Source organism: Choloepus didactylus, chromosome 1 (assembly GCF_015220235.1).
Source record: "Choloepus didactylus isolate mChoDid1 chromosome 1, mChoDid1.pri, whole genome shotgun sequence".
Lineage (NCBI taxonomy): Eukaryota > Metazoa > Chordata > Mammalia > Pilosa > Megalonychidae > Choloepus > Choloepus didactylus.
The window spans coordinates 177,833,574-177,846,696 of record NC_051307.1 but is presented as its reverse complement, the minus strand read 5'-3'; the positions used below and the strand labels follow the sequence as shown (position 1 = coordinate 177,846,696).

At 40.5% G+C, this 13,123-nt stretch overlaps 2 protein-coding genes across 8 annotated transcripts in view; one reads left to right on the top strand and one right to left on the bottom strand.

The window, feature by feature from the left end:
- Window positions 1-1,078: 1,078 nt before the first annotated feature.
- OXSM (3-oxoacyl-ACP synthase, mitochondrial) lies at window positions 1,079-5,494 on the bottom strand. Of its 4 annotated transcripts, none has more exons than XM_037846007.1 (3): window positions 5,350-5,491; window positions 3,579-4,590; window positions 1,079-1,959 (listed from the first exon to the last, which is right to left on the bottom strand). In XM_037846007.1, exons 2-3 carry the CDS (start codon window positions 4,559-4,561, stop codon window positions 1,557-1,559), a joined length of 1,386 nt encoding a protein of 461 aa, XP_037701935.1. In that variant the 5' UTR covers window positions 4,562-4,590; window positions 5,350-5,491; the 3' UTR covers window positions 1,079-1,556. The 4 variants fall into 4 exon arrangements, with proteins under 4 accessions (XP_037701935.1, XP_037701943.1, XP_037701953.1 ...); XM_037846015.1 differs by having other exon boundaries at window positions 5,420-5,455; XM_037846025.1 differs by having other exon boundaries at window positions 3,579-3,806; window positions 5,350-5,367.
- A 5,995-nt stretch (window positions 5,495-11,489) lies between these two features.
- The window catches only part of NGLY1 (N-glycanase 1), a 103,014-nt gene continuing 101,380 nt past the window's right edge, over window positions 11,490-13,123 (top strand). Inside the window, exon 1 of one of the 4 annotated variants that reach the window (XM_037845988.1) lies at window positions 11,490-11,773. In XM_037845988.1, the coding sequence (XP_037701916.1) occupies window positions 11,640-11,773 (134 nt within the window). In that variant the 5' untranslated portion in view covers window positions 11,490-11,639. The remainder of the gene's footprint in view (window positions 11,774-13,123) is intronic. The other 3 variants (XM_037845979.1, XM_037845971.1, XM_037845961.1) reach the window with 3 other exon arrangements.

The following is a 13,123-nucleotide window of genomic DNA, read 5'->3' as shown; positions in this document are numbered from 1 at the left end:
GTACTCTTCTCTCTTTCCCTTCCTTCCTCCTTAATCTGGCAGACACCTATTCGCCTTATGGCCTCAGCTTGCTTTAGGGAACTTTCTCTGATACATAGCTTTATCGTTGGTGATCAGAACAAAACCAGTAGGCATCCAACAAATTTCAGTTGAAAAACGTCTGTCTGTCAGTGAGAATTAAGTTGATTATAATTATGTGAACACATAAATGTAGTCTTAGGTTTACAGGGGATAAACTGCTATAGTCAAGGTCAGTGATTAGGCAATTATGTCCAGGCCTATTAAAATGTTAGGAACCCCATTCACTTCGGCAGAAATGCACACATCCATCCATTCTCTTATTTACCTTATCCTTTTGATACATAAACTCCATTACAACCCAAATTTTCTTAGGTTGAGTTCCCCTGAAAATAGAGGCTGATACAAGGTGGTTTATGTGTGAGGTGATTCCTGGGAGCAAGATTCAAATCAGGGATAGGAAGAAACATTAGGAAGAAAGGCCAGTAAAGGGGATGATGTCGAGCTAGTAGAACCTTGATGGCCCTATGAGAGAGACTGAAGCATTTATCCACCAAGTCCCATCCCTTGGTGGTTGAGTATTGGCTCTGGGAGACTTGCCCCTCCCACTCCCAAAACTTCCAGCCTGCAGGATGAATGAGATGGGATGTTGGAAGCACACACAAAATCTATCTACCACAGCTGCAGTAAAGTTAGAGGTGAGCCAGGGGGATGCTGCTTGAGTCACCAACAATTTGTTCCACTTCCCAAAGTGGAATGCTTTGCTTTAGTAACAGAACCCCAAGTTGGATTACCTTGTGGGTTAGAAAGACCTTTTCATCTCTCAATCACCAGGTGCCACCATAAATACAAAAAGAATAAGAAATGCCAAACTAATTTCACTTTTTTTCTTTCAGAGAGCTCGTTGCTTGGGAGTTTAGGTAAATTTCATTAACTTACTAAATAACAGGATGGGTAATATGAAGAAAAGAGAACTAGATCATAGTATGAGTAGTTAGATCAATACTGGTTGAAGAGCTATACTCAAAGAATGTTTATCAATTACGAAAACTTCCGGTTATATTGTATTCCTTCCCTGTATACTGCCTAGCACAGAGGAGCTCCTCAATAAATGTGAATGGGACAAGAGCATATAAAATGATATAAAGAGTTGTTTAACCTACAGTACCTATAATCTGATCAAGGAAAACACAGATCAGAGTTGATTTTACCCGTCATGGGACATTATGTAATATCTAGACACATTTTTGGTTGTCGCAACTGAGGAGGGGAGAGGGTAAGTTACTGGAATCTATTGTACAGAGACCACGTATGCTACCAAACATCTTTCATGCACAGGTAGCTCCCACTCCTACAAAAAAGAATTATCTGACTCAAAATGTCAATAGTGCATGGTTGAGAAAGCCTAACATTGATAAAGCTGTTGAGTATTGAGATATACATATACATATATATTTATATAAACACATTATTTTTTCACCTATTTTATTTGTTTATACCATTTTAAAAAGTCAATGTTTAATTATAAATAAATTGTCCTACATACCAGCAATACAAAGTGTTGCATTAGTACCACCAAAACCAAAGGAATTGGTAAGTCCAATATATCTTTCCCCAGATTTCCATTCCTGTGCCTTTAGTGGTACATAATTGAGATCAAATTCTGGTTCTGTACAATCCAGGTTTAAAGTAGGTGGTAGTTTTCGATAATAACAAGCCAGAGCAGTAAAAGCTGCTTCGACCGCCCCTGAAGCTCCTAGCAGATGTCCCGTGGCTCCCTTAGTTGAAGAAACTGCAAGGGCAGGTGCATGGTCTTTGAAAAGATGTTTGATAGCTTTGTTTTCAGCAGCATCTCCCAAAGGTGTGGAAGTGGCATGTGCGTTGATATAGGATATCTCTTCATGGTGAATGCCTGCATCTTTTATAGCAGCAACCATACATCTAATAAAAGAAGAAAAATCACTTAATTTATCAGAGCTAAGTTTAATTTTAACAGAGCATTCTTTATCTATATGGGTTATGTGAAAGGAATATAGTTATCCGAGTACACTGCATGAAAAGAACACTTTGCTCTAGTAACAGAACCCCATATTGGATTACCATGTGGGTTAGAATGTCTCTGCATGGGAGTAAGGAGTCACACCTAATATTCTGGACTGATTCATCACTATGAGATAAACACACAACAATATGAATTTTATAATGACTAATCAAATATACTTCCATTTATTTGAACTGGCTTTTTCCCTTGGGGGAAAACCATGTTGACTCAATCCTAGAATGGGGTGAGGTAGATTTAAAATGTGGAAATTTATAGCTACATTTTAATTCTTTCTTTCACATTTAAATGTGAAACTTGGCATATTTCTCAATAATCTAAAAGCTTCTGCACTGCTAGTTCAGCGTTTCAAATATACACTTCAAAATCCTCTTTACTGCAGCTATAAGAATTCTAAATAAATTCTAAAGAAGTAAAAAGTCAAGCCAAAAAAAGAAACAGATCCAAAACCAAAATTTTCTCCGGAAACCTTAAAAATCTTATGGATGCTAACACCTGCTTTTTTAGTCCATGATCTCCAGGCTGAATATATTTGGTAATAGGTGTGCTAAAAGGTTTCCCTAAACATAAATATTTCTTCAACAAGTTGGTTGCTATGCTTGACATTTTAGCACTGGCAACTACTTACTAAAATTCAAAAGCGTAATTCAGGGGTTGGTAAATTGTGGGTCTGGCCAGCTACCTCTTTTTGTAAATAGCTTCACTGGAACATAACCATGCTCATTCATTCATACTATTGTCTATAGCTTGTTTTGCACTACAACAGCAGCGTTGACTAGTCCTGACAGTCTTTGGAAACCAAAAATATTTACTATTTGTCCCTTTACATAAAAAGTTTGCCAACTCCTGGCTAATTTAACTGGCTAAAACATAATATGATCTAATAACATAACATAATGTGAGAGAGCTAACCTTTTAGCTAGCTAACCCATTTTCAGGTTTCTTTTTTTTTTTTAACTCAATTCACTACCTATCTCTTCTACATAGTAATTTGCTTCTCACAGTGTGGTTCTTAGACCACCACCAGCAGCAGCCTGGACTTACAGTCATAATGTGCATTTTGATAAGATCTCTGGGTGATTTGTATGCACCTTACAGGTTCAGAAGCACTGATTTAATAAGAGTAAAACTCTGTTGGAAAGAGGATAAGAACAAACATGCCTAGAATAAAGGGTTGACTTCACCTTCATCAAGTCTGATGAAGGGCCAAAGAGGAGGATTATGGTAAGTGGAGGATGAAAAACTGACAGGAACACACATGGCCTTCTTCACAACTTTACTTGACCTGACTAAAATCCAATTTTTGTAAGGATATTCAAATGTTTTCAAATATTTTAAACATGTTAAAGCAAAGAATTAAAAAATATTGTTCAGTCTAAAGTGGAAAGATAGATACTGTACACCAAGAAGGCCAGATAACTATAATTTTTCCTAATTTGGGACCCCAATAAATTCTCTTATTGGAGAAATATTTTGAATGAAACAGCCACACAATCTTTACCTCAAGGCACCTGCTCCTTCAGAATCCGGGGCAGTTATGTGACCAGCATCACCTGAGAGTCCATAGCCCAAAATTTCTGCATATATCCGGGCCCCTCTTTGAACAGCATGTTCATGTTCTTCCAGCACGAGCACAGCTGCACCTTCTCCCATTACAAAGCCATCTCTCTTTGGATGAAATGGTCTACATGCCAACTTAGGATCTGAGTTCATGCTCAGGGCCCGTGCTCTGGAAAATCCAGCAAGAGATAAAGGGCTAATGCAAGAATCTGTACCTCCAGCCACCATCACATCGGCATCACCATGGGCTATAAATCTAAAAGAGTCTCCCACAGCATGAGCTCCTGTGGTACAGGCTGTGGATACAACATGATTGGGTCCCTTGAGTTTATACCGAATGCTGACGTGACCTGCTGCCATATTGACCAGAATCTTAGGGATGAAGAATGGACTGACTTTATTGTAGCCTTTTGTCTGAAATACCAAAGCAGTTTCAGAAATAACTTCAAGAGGAACCATTCCCATGCCAATTGCAACACCAGTGGCCACCTGATCAGCTTCTGTCTGAGGACACCAGCTGGAATCTTTGATGGCTAACTCTGCAGCCCCAATGGCCATGATGGTGGGAGAAGACATGGCCTTGATATCTGATTTGGACACAAAGTGTTGTTCATTGAATTGACCTTCATTACAACCTCTTGGCACATAAGCAGCAACACTGCAAGGGACACTCTTGTACTCTTCACCAACCAGTGAAACAATTCCACTCTCTCCACGGATAAGACGATCCCATACCAGTTGAGTTCCAACACCAAGAGGAGTGATTAAGCCAATACCTGTAATGACAACTCGCCTATGCAATCTGGATGTTGGCACAGTTACAAAAAACCTCCTTTTCCTTTTTATTAGGTGCTGGCATAATCTTGAATATAGAAGATGAGGGCTTGTCATTTTTAGGAAATTTTGCAAGCAGTGTGACAACATAGTTGATTCAGATGATCAGATACACATTCCTGTAACAGACCACAACACACCAGGGAGGTACTGTTTGAATAGCTTAAATGCCTAAGCAACACTACATGGGTTTACTTTTCGGTGCTTGGTGTTAGCTGTTAATCAGCACAGGGAATATAATACTATGTAATTTTAATTTACTTTATTGTCGAACTTCCTGTTTGGGCTTCTTTTTTAGACTGTAAGAAACCTCAAACACTCTCAAAGAGGTGAATTAATGATTCATTCAATTCATCAAAACAGAATTATACAATGAAAAATATAAAGGCAATCCTAGATAGATACTGATTTTGGAAAGTATCCTTTTTCCGGGATTACTGAGACCTTATTCTAAATACCATTTTTGGTGTCTGTGGAACAGAAAACATTTCAGGGAGTATTTGAGGTAGGAGTAAATGGGCCTTACTGATCATCGACAGGAAGAGCTAACCAGCCTTTCCAACAGGCGTCCCAGGACCAAAAGCCCGACATTCACTGAACGTCGGGAAAGCTAAATTCAAAATCGACTCTGTGACTAGGCCTGAGACTGGCGTAATGGGGTGGGAGTGACTGGTCTTTCCACCCTTCTAAACTCCAATTGAGTCATCTGTGAAAGCTGAAGTTAGAACTAGGTGATTTCTCCTAGGGGAACACGAAAGCCAGGGACGCGGAGGAAGGGGGCGTGGCCACTCCCTACACCGCCTCTCAAGCAGCTCCACACCGGAAGACAGCGCTGAGAGAGGAAAAGAAACTGGGTCTGGGTCCTCGAACTCCCCTACCCGGATCTAACCTCCAGCCCTTCGGCGGTGGAGGGGAAGTGGTACGAAGGCCGCGAACAGCGATACTTGCATGCACCAAGACTCGCGCCGATCACGCAGCCGCTGGCCCCAGAGAGGACGCTCACGTGCGCACGCACGCACGCACGCACATGCGCGCTCGTACTTGCGAGCCACGTCCTAGGTAGCCTCGGCCACTGCCCTTCGTCCGCGTCATCCCGGCAGAGGTCGGACTGTAGGAGGTTGCGAGTGCCCGGGTTGCCTTAGCAAAAACACTAGCTTTGCAGAATAATCAGGGCATGCGACTCATTGCAATACAGAAATCAAAAGGGATTTTCGGGGGGATTTTCCCATGTTGTGGGAGAACAGCATCCTATAATTCTGCTGGAATCCTAGGAAAGGGTTAAGGTAATCACTGTAGTCTCTAGAATGTACCACCCGACGTTATTCATAATAGCAAATAAAGAACTAACCAAAATGGCCAACATCAGGAAGTTGGTTTTGTATTTTTGGCACATCCAAAAGGTTAAACAGTCGTTAAAAATAATTCTATATTTAAATGTTTATTAATGTGGGAAGACACAAATTATGAAACAGTATATACGATTTTATTAAAAGAGATACTTTTCTTAAAAGGACTAGAAGGATATAAATATTGTGTTGACATTGTTTTCCCCTCTCATTTTTGCTTAAGTCTTATTTACTATTTTTTCTATATTAAATTTATCATGCTTCTGCAGTAATAAGAAAGTTGTTTACAATTTTTAAAAATTGTTGCCAGATTTGGGGCAGTGCTGCAACTATCACACCCATGTCTGGCAAGAACAGAGACAAGAATAAAAAATGGAGACACATGTCGAAGTGTCTGAAAAATTGAATAACTTTATTTGCTCATAACTGGCTGGGAATCTAAAGGTATAATATAACATGAATTTATTAAAAAGCAGTAAATCTGCAAGGTGGTATTTACTGACCATCTGTTGCACATGTGCTGTCCCAGATGTGGGTTTTATTTTGTGTCTTTTTCTTGTTTAGATTAAGGATTGGCCACAGAATCTGCATCTGAACCTCCTATCCATATTTAAGTTTCTTTCTAGGAATGCCTCTTGAAGCACAAGAGTGATGCTCTGCCTTCTTTCCCAGCTCTAGAGTATTTGGGTCAAGCTTAGCTTTTCTGGGCCAGTCCTGGATTTAAATGAGTTTGGAAATCTACTCTGTTCAAAATAGTTCAGGGAAACCCAGCTTAACCTGAGTCATCCTTAATCCAAGTTCTATTCAGTCACTTACTAGGATGGGCCCTCATTCAAAAGCAATAGAGTTACTTTAAGAAAAATTAAAACAAACACATGTGGTTATTTTATAAATGAAACTTGATGAGTGAAAAGTACACAAACTTGCTATCTCTGCTTTTCATTGCTGTACAATATTTTTAAATAATAGTGTGTAAAGACCTACAATATTGCCTTTATTTAAAGCTAAACTCACATGAAACATACATTTTTAATGTGACTGTTTCATTTTTCTTTGGTAATATTACAAAATCATCTTAGACAAGTGACAAATCAATTAAAATCCCATAGAAAAAGTAAAAAGGATGAAAAATTCATTTCATTTTTATTTCCACTTCCAACCTCCTTTCCTTTGGTCTGAAAATGAGTGGGACATTTTATCATATTCTAATAGCTGTATATGATTTACTGCCGTATTTCTTGCTACAATGCTATGCTGTTTTCTTGCACCAAAATCTTCAAAAGGGCTCCAAATATCATAGCTTCCTGTTCAGACTGTTTAGATTTGCCTTAAATTCTTTGTAATTGAATTCAAAACTATCTTTCCAGATATAGCTCCTAATCTCTATTAAATAAACTTTCTATGGAGCAAACTGATCTCACAATCTCTTAATTGACCCCTTTTCTTTGTATTTTCTTTTCTTCAAACAAATTTTTATTTTTCTCCTACCATGTGCTGGAAGCTTGGATCCAAAAATAAGTAGGGTATGTTTCTTTTTCTCAAGAAGTTCATAGTCTATCTAGAAGAGGGAGGCAGGGAAACCAGTAAGTGCAAACCACTGAAACAGATGCTATAATAGAAGTCTTAATAGGACACAAAGGGATAACAAAGTCATGCTAGCTGTGAAGCCAGGAAAGGCTTCAAAGAAGTGATTCTTGAGCTTTATCTTAAAAATGACTAGCTGATTATCTGGCAAATTGGGCAGGAAAGGGCACTCTGGCAGGAGGAATAGGACAAAGGCCTGAAAGCATGAAGCATCATGGTATCTTCCACAAACTGCCGGTAGTTCAGTATGACCAATGCCAGATTTCAGAGTGAGACAAAGCAACAGAAAAGACATGAGAGTAAAACAGGGCCGGATCACAAAAAGCCTCGGGTGTCATACTGAGGACTTTGCATTTGATTCTGTAGGCCAGAGATCATATGCTAGCTAGTCCTAGTCTAATTTAGAGTGCAGTATACTTTTATTGAATTTAAATTCCTCTAGGAAGGGCATGGTGAACTCTCCCAGGCCCTTGGCCATAGTGTCCACTACTTTTGTCTTGAACAAGGCCACTTCACATACCTAAGTTACCTGGCTAGCTCCTGGCACCATTTAAATTGAGGGTATGGGCAAGGAGTAGCCATAGAAAACCTTTTCCCACGAGAATAACATGATCAGATGTGTGCTTTATTTTGTGGTCCATCCAAATGCTAGGCACCTACGAAAAATAATTTTTTAGGTGAATATTCTGTTGCAGTAGTGTGAAGGATGGATTGGAGGAATGAGGATTAAGAAAATATTGTAACAGACTGGGCAGAAGATGATGAGGTCCTGAACTAAGGCAATGGCAAGGAGGAGAGATGTAGATGTCAAGAAGGAAAGGTCGCTGTTTCGTTGTCTCTGATTAAGCATGCCAGGTTCTCCCATGGCTAGGAAGGCCTTTCATTCTCATCTCCTTAACCTCCAACAGTAAGGCCCTGTTCAAATTCTTCCTCCATGAAACTTCAGTCCATGGTAAAATTTTCTTTCCTCTAAAACCAGTAGTTCTCAAACTTTAGTATGCATCAAAATCTACTGACAGGCTTGTTACTACACGGATTGCTTCAGAATGGGACCCAAGAATTGTCTTTCTAACAAATTCCCTGATGATGCTGATTTTGCTGGTCTAACCACTGCTCGAAACTCATAGTGATGTCCATGATAGCAGATACCATGTCTGTCTCCTCTGCTGTATCCCTAAATACAGTGCTTGGTATTTAGTACTCACTTTATAAATATTTGGTGAATGAATGGATTATTCAATGAATGAATAAACACATATCCTTACATTGGCACTATAGTATACACACACTGTTTTGGCACTTCTTACCAAATGACTTTTTTTTGTCTTCACAATAACATTTATTTTGTCAGTTAAAGGGATATCTGCGTGTAAGATACTATTAATTAGTTTTGTCTTCACTACTATGTTAAAACTCTCGTGTCATCTAAGACTGCTTTGAACACAGAAGACGTTCAATAAAAAGTTGTTGGTTAATAACTTAACACAATCACACAATAATGAATCACCACACCAGTTCCTAAAAGGTTTCAACCCCTCTCCTTGCTGATGGTCTTTGGTAAGGTCAGTATTTTTTTTATGAGAACATGTGACCCTGGGGAAAATTTAGTGAGTTCTCTTTCTTTCTTTTTTTCTTCCTTCCTTCCTTCCTTCCTTCCTTCCTTTCTTTTCTTTCTTTCTTTCTTTCTTTCTTGAATAGTGCCACCATGTGTCAACTTTAAAGATGATTAATAACACTGGAATCCTAAAGAAAATTTATTCTTTTGAAGCAAAATAAATCAATGAAAGAACAGGAAGTTAAATGCTGATTTAATACTAGAACATCCTTTAGTTTGTTTGAAGCACTGTTAGGTATAAAGAAATTAAGAGTAGCTTAATATCTTCAACTTTTCTAAAGGAAACTGAAAAATGAAAATATTTCAAACTTAAGTAGAAATAAGCAGACAGGGAAAAGAATCAGACAACATCCTTTATTATAAGAAATTCCCTCAATAGCTTCATAAATGGTGGCATCCAACAGAGAGTGTAGTGTACTTACATTCTTTAAGAGAAGAGTTGGTTAAGAGTTGTTTGGAAGAATTTAAACTTCAGGTGATTATCAATAGATCAAATAGCAACTTACTGAATAACCCGTGAAATCGTTTCTATGATTTTATATGATTTTACAATATAACCTCAGTATTAATGCTATGATATTGTTTTTCACACTATGATTGAGTATTTCTAACAAAGGTACCATATGGCCGTTAACTCTGTCAAGGGGAAGGCTGAGTTGACAGCCCCTCCCTCTCTTACTTCAACTCCAGAGCACCTCCACTTTGGTGTTTCGTAAATACTGGGTTTTTTCCTCATATTCTGTTTGGAAAAAAAAGTGTGCCATTGCTTTTAAAAAAAAAAAAATCACAAAACATTCTATAATATATTACAATCTTAAATAATTATTTTAAGAATAAATAAAAAAAGAAAAAAAAAAACTGACGAAAAAAGATTAAACAAATGTTCTAATGGAAAAAAAGAACTCAAAAGGAATATAGTTTGTGGTAAAGAGAGCTCGCTATAACTCTCCCCTTCCCCCTTTCAGATACAGAGTTGTGTCTAGCTAGGAACTACATTTCCCAGTCCCCCTTTTATTTACCTAGGGCCTCATTCTTGCCAATGAAATGGGAGAGAAAATGCAGTAGATGGTTTCTGGGCGCATGTAGTTAAGAAGTAGACATGCCTTCTTTTTGCCCAACCACAAACTAAACTCAGAAGACTCGGAGGCTCTGTGGCGGAAGTTGGCAAGCTGTAGTCAGCAGATCAAATCAGGAAGGCTGTCTGTTTTTGTAAATAGAGTTTCATTGGAAGACAACCATATCCATTCATTTTAAATAATCTATGGGATTACAATGCAGAGTTAAATTAGTTGCACCACAGACCATACATCCCACAAAGCCTAAAATATTTACTACCTGCCCCCTTACAGAAAATGTTTTTTGACTCCTGCTCTAAGGGATGGAAGAAGCCTGGGTCCCTGAATAACATTAAACTGTTAGGTGAGCAAGAAAGAAGCTTCTGTGTTAAGTGACTGAAAATTTTAGTTACAGCAGCTAGCAACATGCTACCTATTAAACACATTATTCTTGGAAGCTGGTCCAGAATGGTACCTATTTATTTAAAACTTCTCATATACATCTGAAAGATGAATGGAAATGGAAGTGGATGGCAGAGCTCAAGGTCTTGCTCAGAGTTAATGAAACAAAAGTTCAAATCTTAAAAGCAAACAGAAGATAAAGCATCAAGAACACTGAGAGAGGCGACTTAGGCAAGTATCTTAGAAACATAAAGTCAGGAAAAAGTATTTGTTGGGGTTTGGAAAAGAATTTCTGCAATTAAGGAAGTATACTTTCAATGGCATGATGAAGCAGACACTGGATTAAAGAGGTGAAGAATCCGTCTTCTGAGAGAAATAAAGGGCACTGGTCATATGATCTATCCGTAAATCAAATGTCACTAAATAATTCTTATCCTTACTATGTGGATATTTTTAATATTTTTAATCCCCGCTCCCCCCCCCATTCTTTTCTAGTTTGTTGTTACTGTGTGTGTGTGTGTGTGTGTGTGTGTGTGTGTGTGTGTGTGTGTGCTGGTCACCACACAATAAATTGCCACAACCCTTTAACTAGCAGTTTGAAGCATGTCCTTACAGAGGCATCACACCATTTGAGCTGGAATTTATGTAAAGAATTTTCACTCATTCGCCTAATTCTAAAAAGAAGCCAAATATCTGAAACTCAGCAGAGTTTAAAGCCTAGCGTTTGTTTTCGAACGTTTGTCTTTTGGTCTCTCCTCTCTAAGGCCTTTCACCCGCATCTGTCTAGGAGGCTAAGAGGGCCTGACAATCTGCATGGAGGGGGCCGTGTTTTATTGGGAAGAAGGGGCAAAGTGAGGTGGAGATTTAGGGGATTTCCCCACCCTGGTGGCTGGATCACTGAGGCCGGCCCTGGCGCGCCTAAGAACCGGCGTTTCTGCGAAGGACCTGCCAGCACCGGGTCGCCCGCGTCCCCTAGGATGAGCCCACTCCGCCCACACGTCCCCAGACCCTCTCAACCGATACACCCTCCCCGCCCCGCTCCTCCGGATTAGGCACCCTGCCCATCCCAGTTGAGCAACAACACGAGCCCGCCCCTCCCGGCAGGCTGCAGAGGCCGCCGCGTGTCCAGGCGCCTGCTCAGTGCGGGCCGCGGCGCGCGCTCAAGCATGGCGGCGGCGGCGGCGCTGGACAGCAACTCGGGCTCCCAGTCCCCGGCTGTGGCTGAGCTCTGCCAGAACACCCCGGAGACATTTTTGGAGGCCTCCAAGCTGTTGCTCACCTACGCAGACAACATCCTCAGGTGCGGGGCCCGGCTGGCACGTCATGGCGAGCCGGCGGGCGGGGGACGGCGCCTGCTCGGCCCAGGTCTGGGGACGGCCGGCGCGGCTGTGGAGGGCGGCGAGGCCCAGGGGGATCTGGGGGCACCCGGGAGAACCCGGGCCTGGGCACAGCGCCTCGCCGGCGTCTGCTGGCCCAGAGACTCGACGACTCCACCCCCCCGCACCAGAAGAGTGAGTTCCTTTGCACTTGAGACTTGGCAGTTAATGTCGCCCGAGTGAATTGGAGTCCCGGGGATAGGGCAGGGCGGGGAAGAGGGTGGGAAGGCTAGCCCCAGACACCTGCCTCACGCCTCATTGTTTAACTGTCTTGAATGCTGCGGTTTCCTTCCTACCGTGTCCATTTACGGAACAGGGCGGCTTAAATGTCCACATGCTCATTCGAAGTTAGTCGCTGAAAAGTACTGTTTTCTTCCCAACATTTTGTAAATATCCTAAAGCGAAATACTGAAGTGGTGGTTTCTAAAAGAAATCTTAATGCTTTTTCCTTCCTATTTTGGTTGACTGAAACATTATTAACCACATTACTGTTAAGTTACAGTTTTCATATCAATATCTGGATTCTGCTTTTCAATATGACCTCTTAAATAAGTAAGAATTAGTGTAGGTAATCACCTGGGATACAAGTAATTTGTTTCATTCTTCTGTGAGCAAAAGAACATGTCTAAAGCAGTAAGGGACCTTAGAGACTTTGGGAATTGGGGGAGGCAAGTTTGATTATTCATTTTAAATCACTACTTACCTTAACTCTTCAGATCAAATGGTGTTGTGTCTAAAGGAGGGTCCTCGTAGGTGGGGGAGGAAATGGAACCAAGTTAAATGAGTTCCATGTGCCAGGTAATTTAAAGGTGTTACCTCATTTATCAGGTCACCTCCTTTATCTAGGTTCTTTGTCCCCCTAAGCCCCTTGTGCACTTGCTCTTCTAAGTGACCTGTACATTGGTATGAAGTCTAAAAAGGAATTCCTCTCAGTTTCAGGGTTATAGGTTTCATGTGACCCAAATTTAGAGATAGTACTTACAAGTGCAGTGTTTTAATCCATGGCAGTAACATTGTTCATTTAGATAGCTTAATGATTTTGAAGGTAAACTGAAGGGAAAATATATTGAACCCTTATTTTGTGCCAGATGCTGTAAGGGATACATCATGTGCTCTCTTCATAGTTATACAATTGTGACCTGTCAGGGGACTGCCTTCCTCCTCTGTGACACCTTCTCAATTCACCTTTTGACCCTGAGAGGCCTTCAGGCTCTTTAGAACAAAGGATGCCAGTAGACTGCCTGAATGCACTGAAGAGGCAGGGTTCTCCAGAG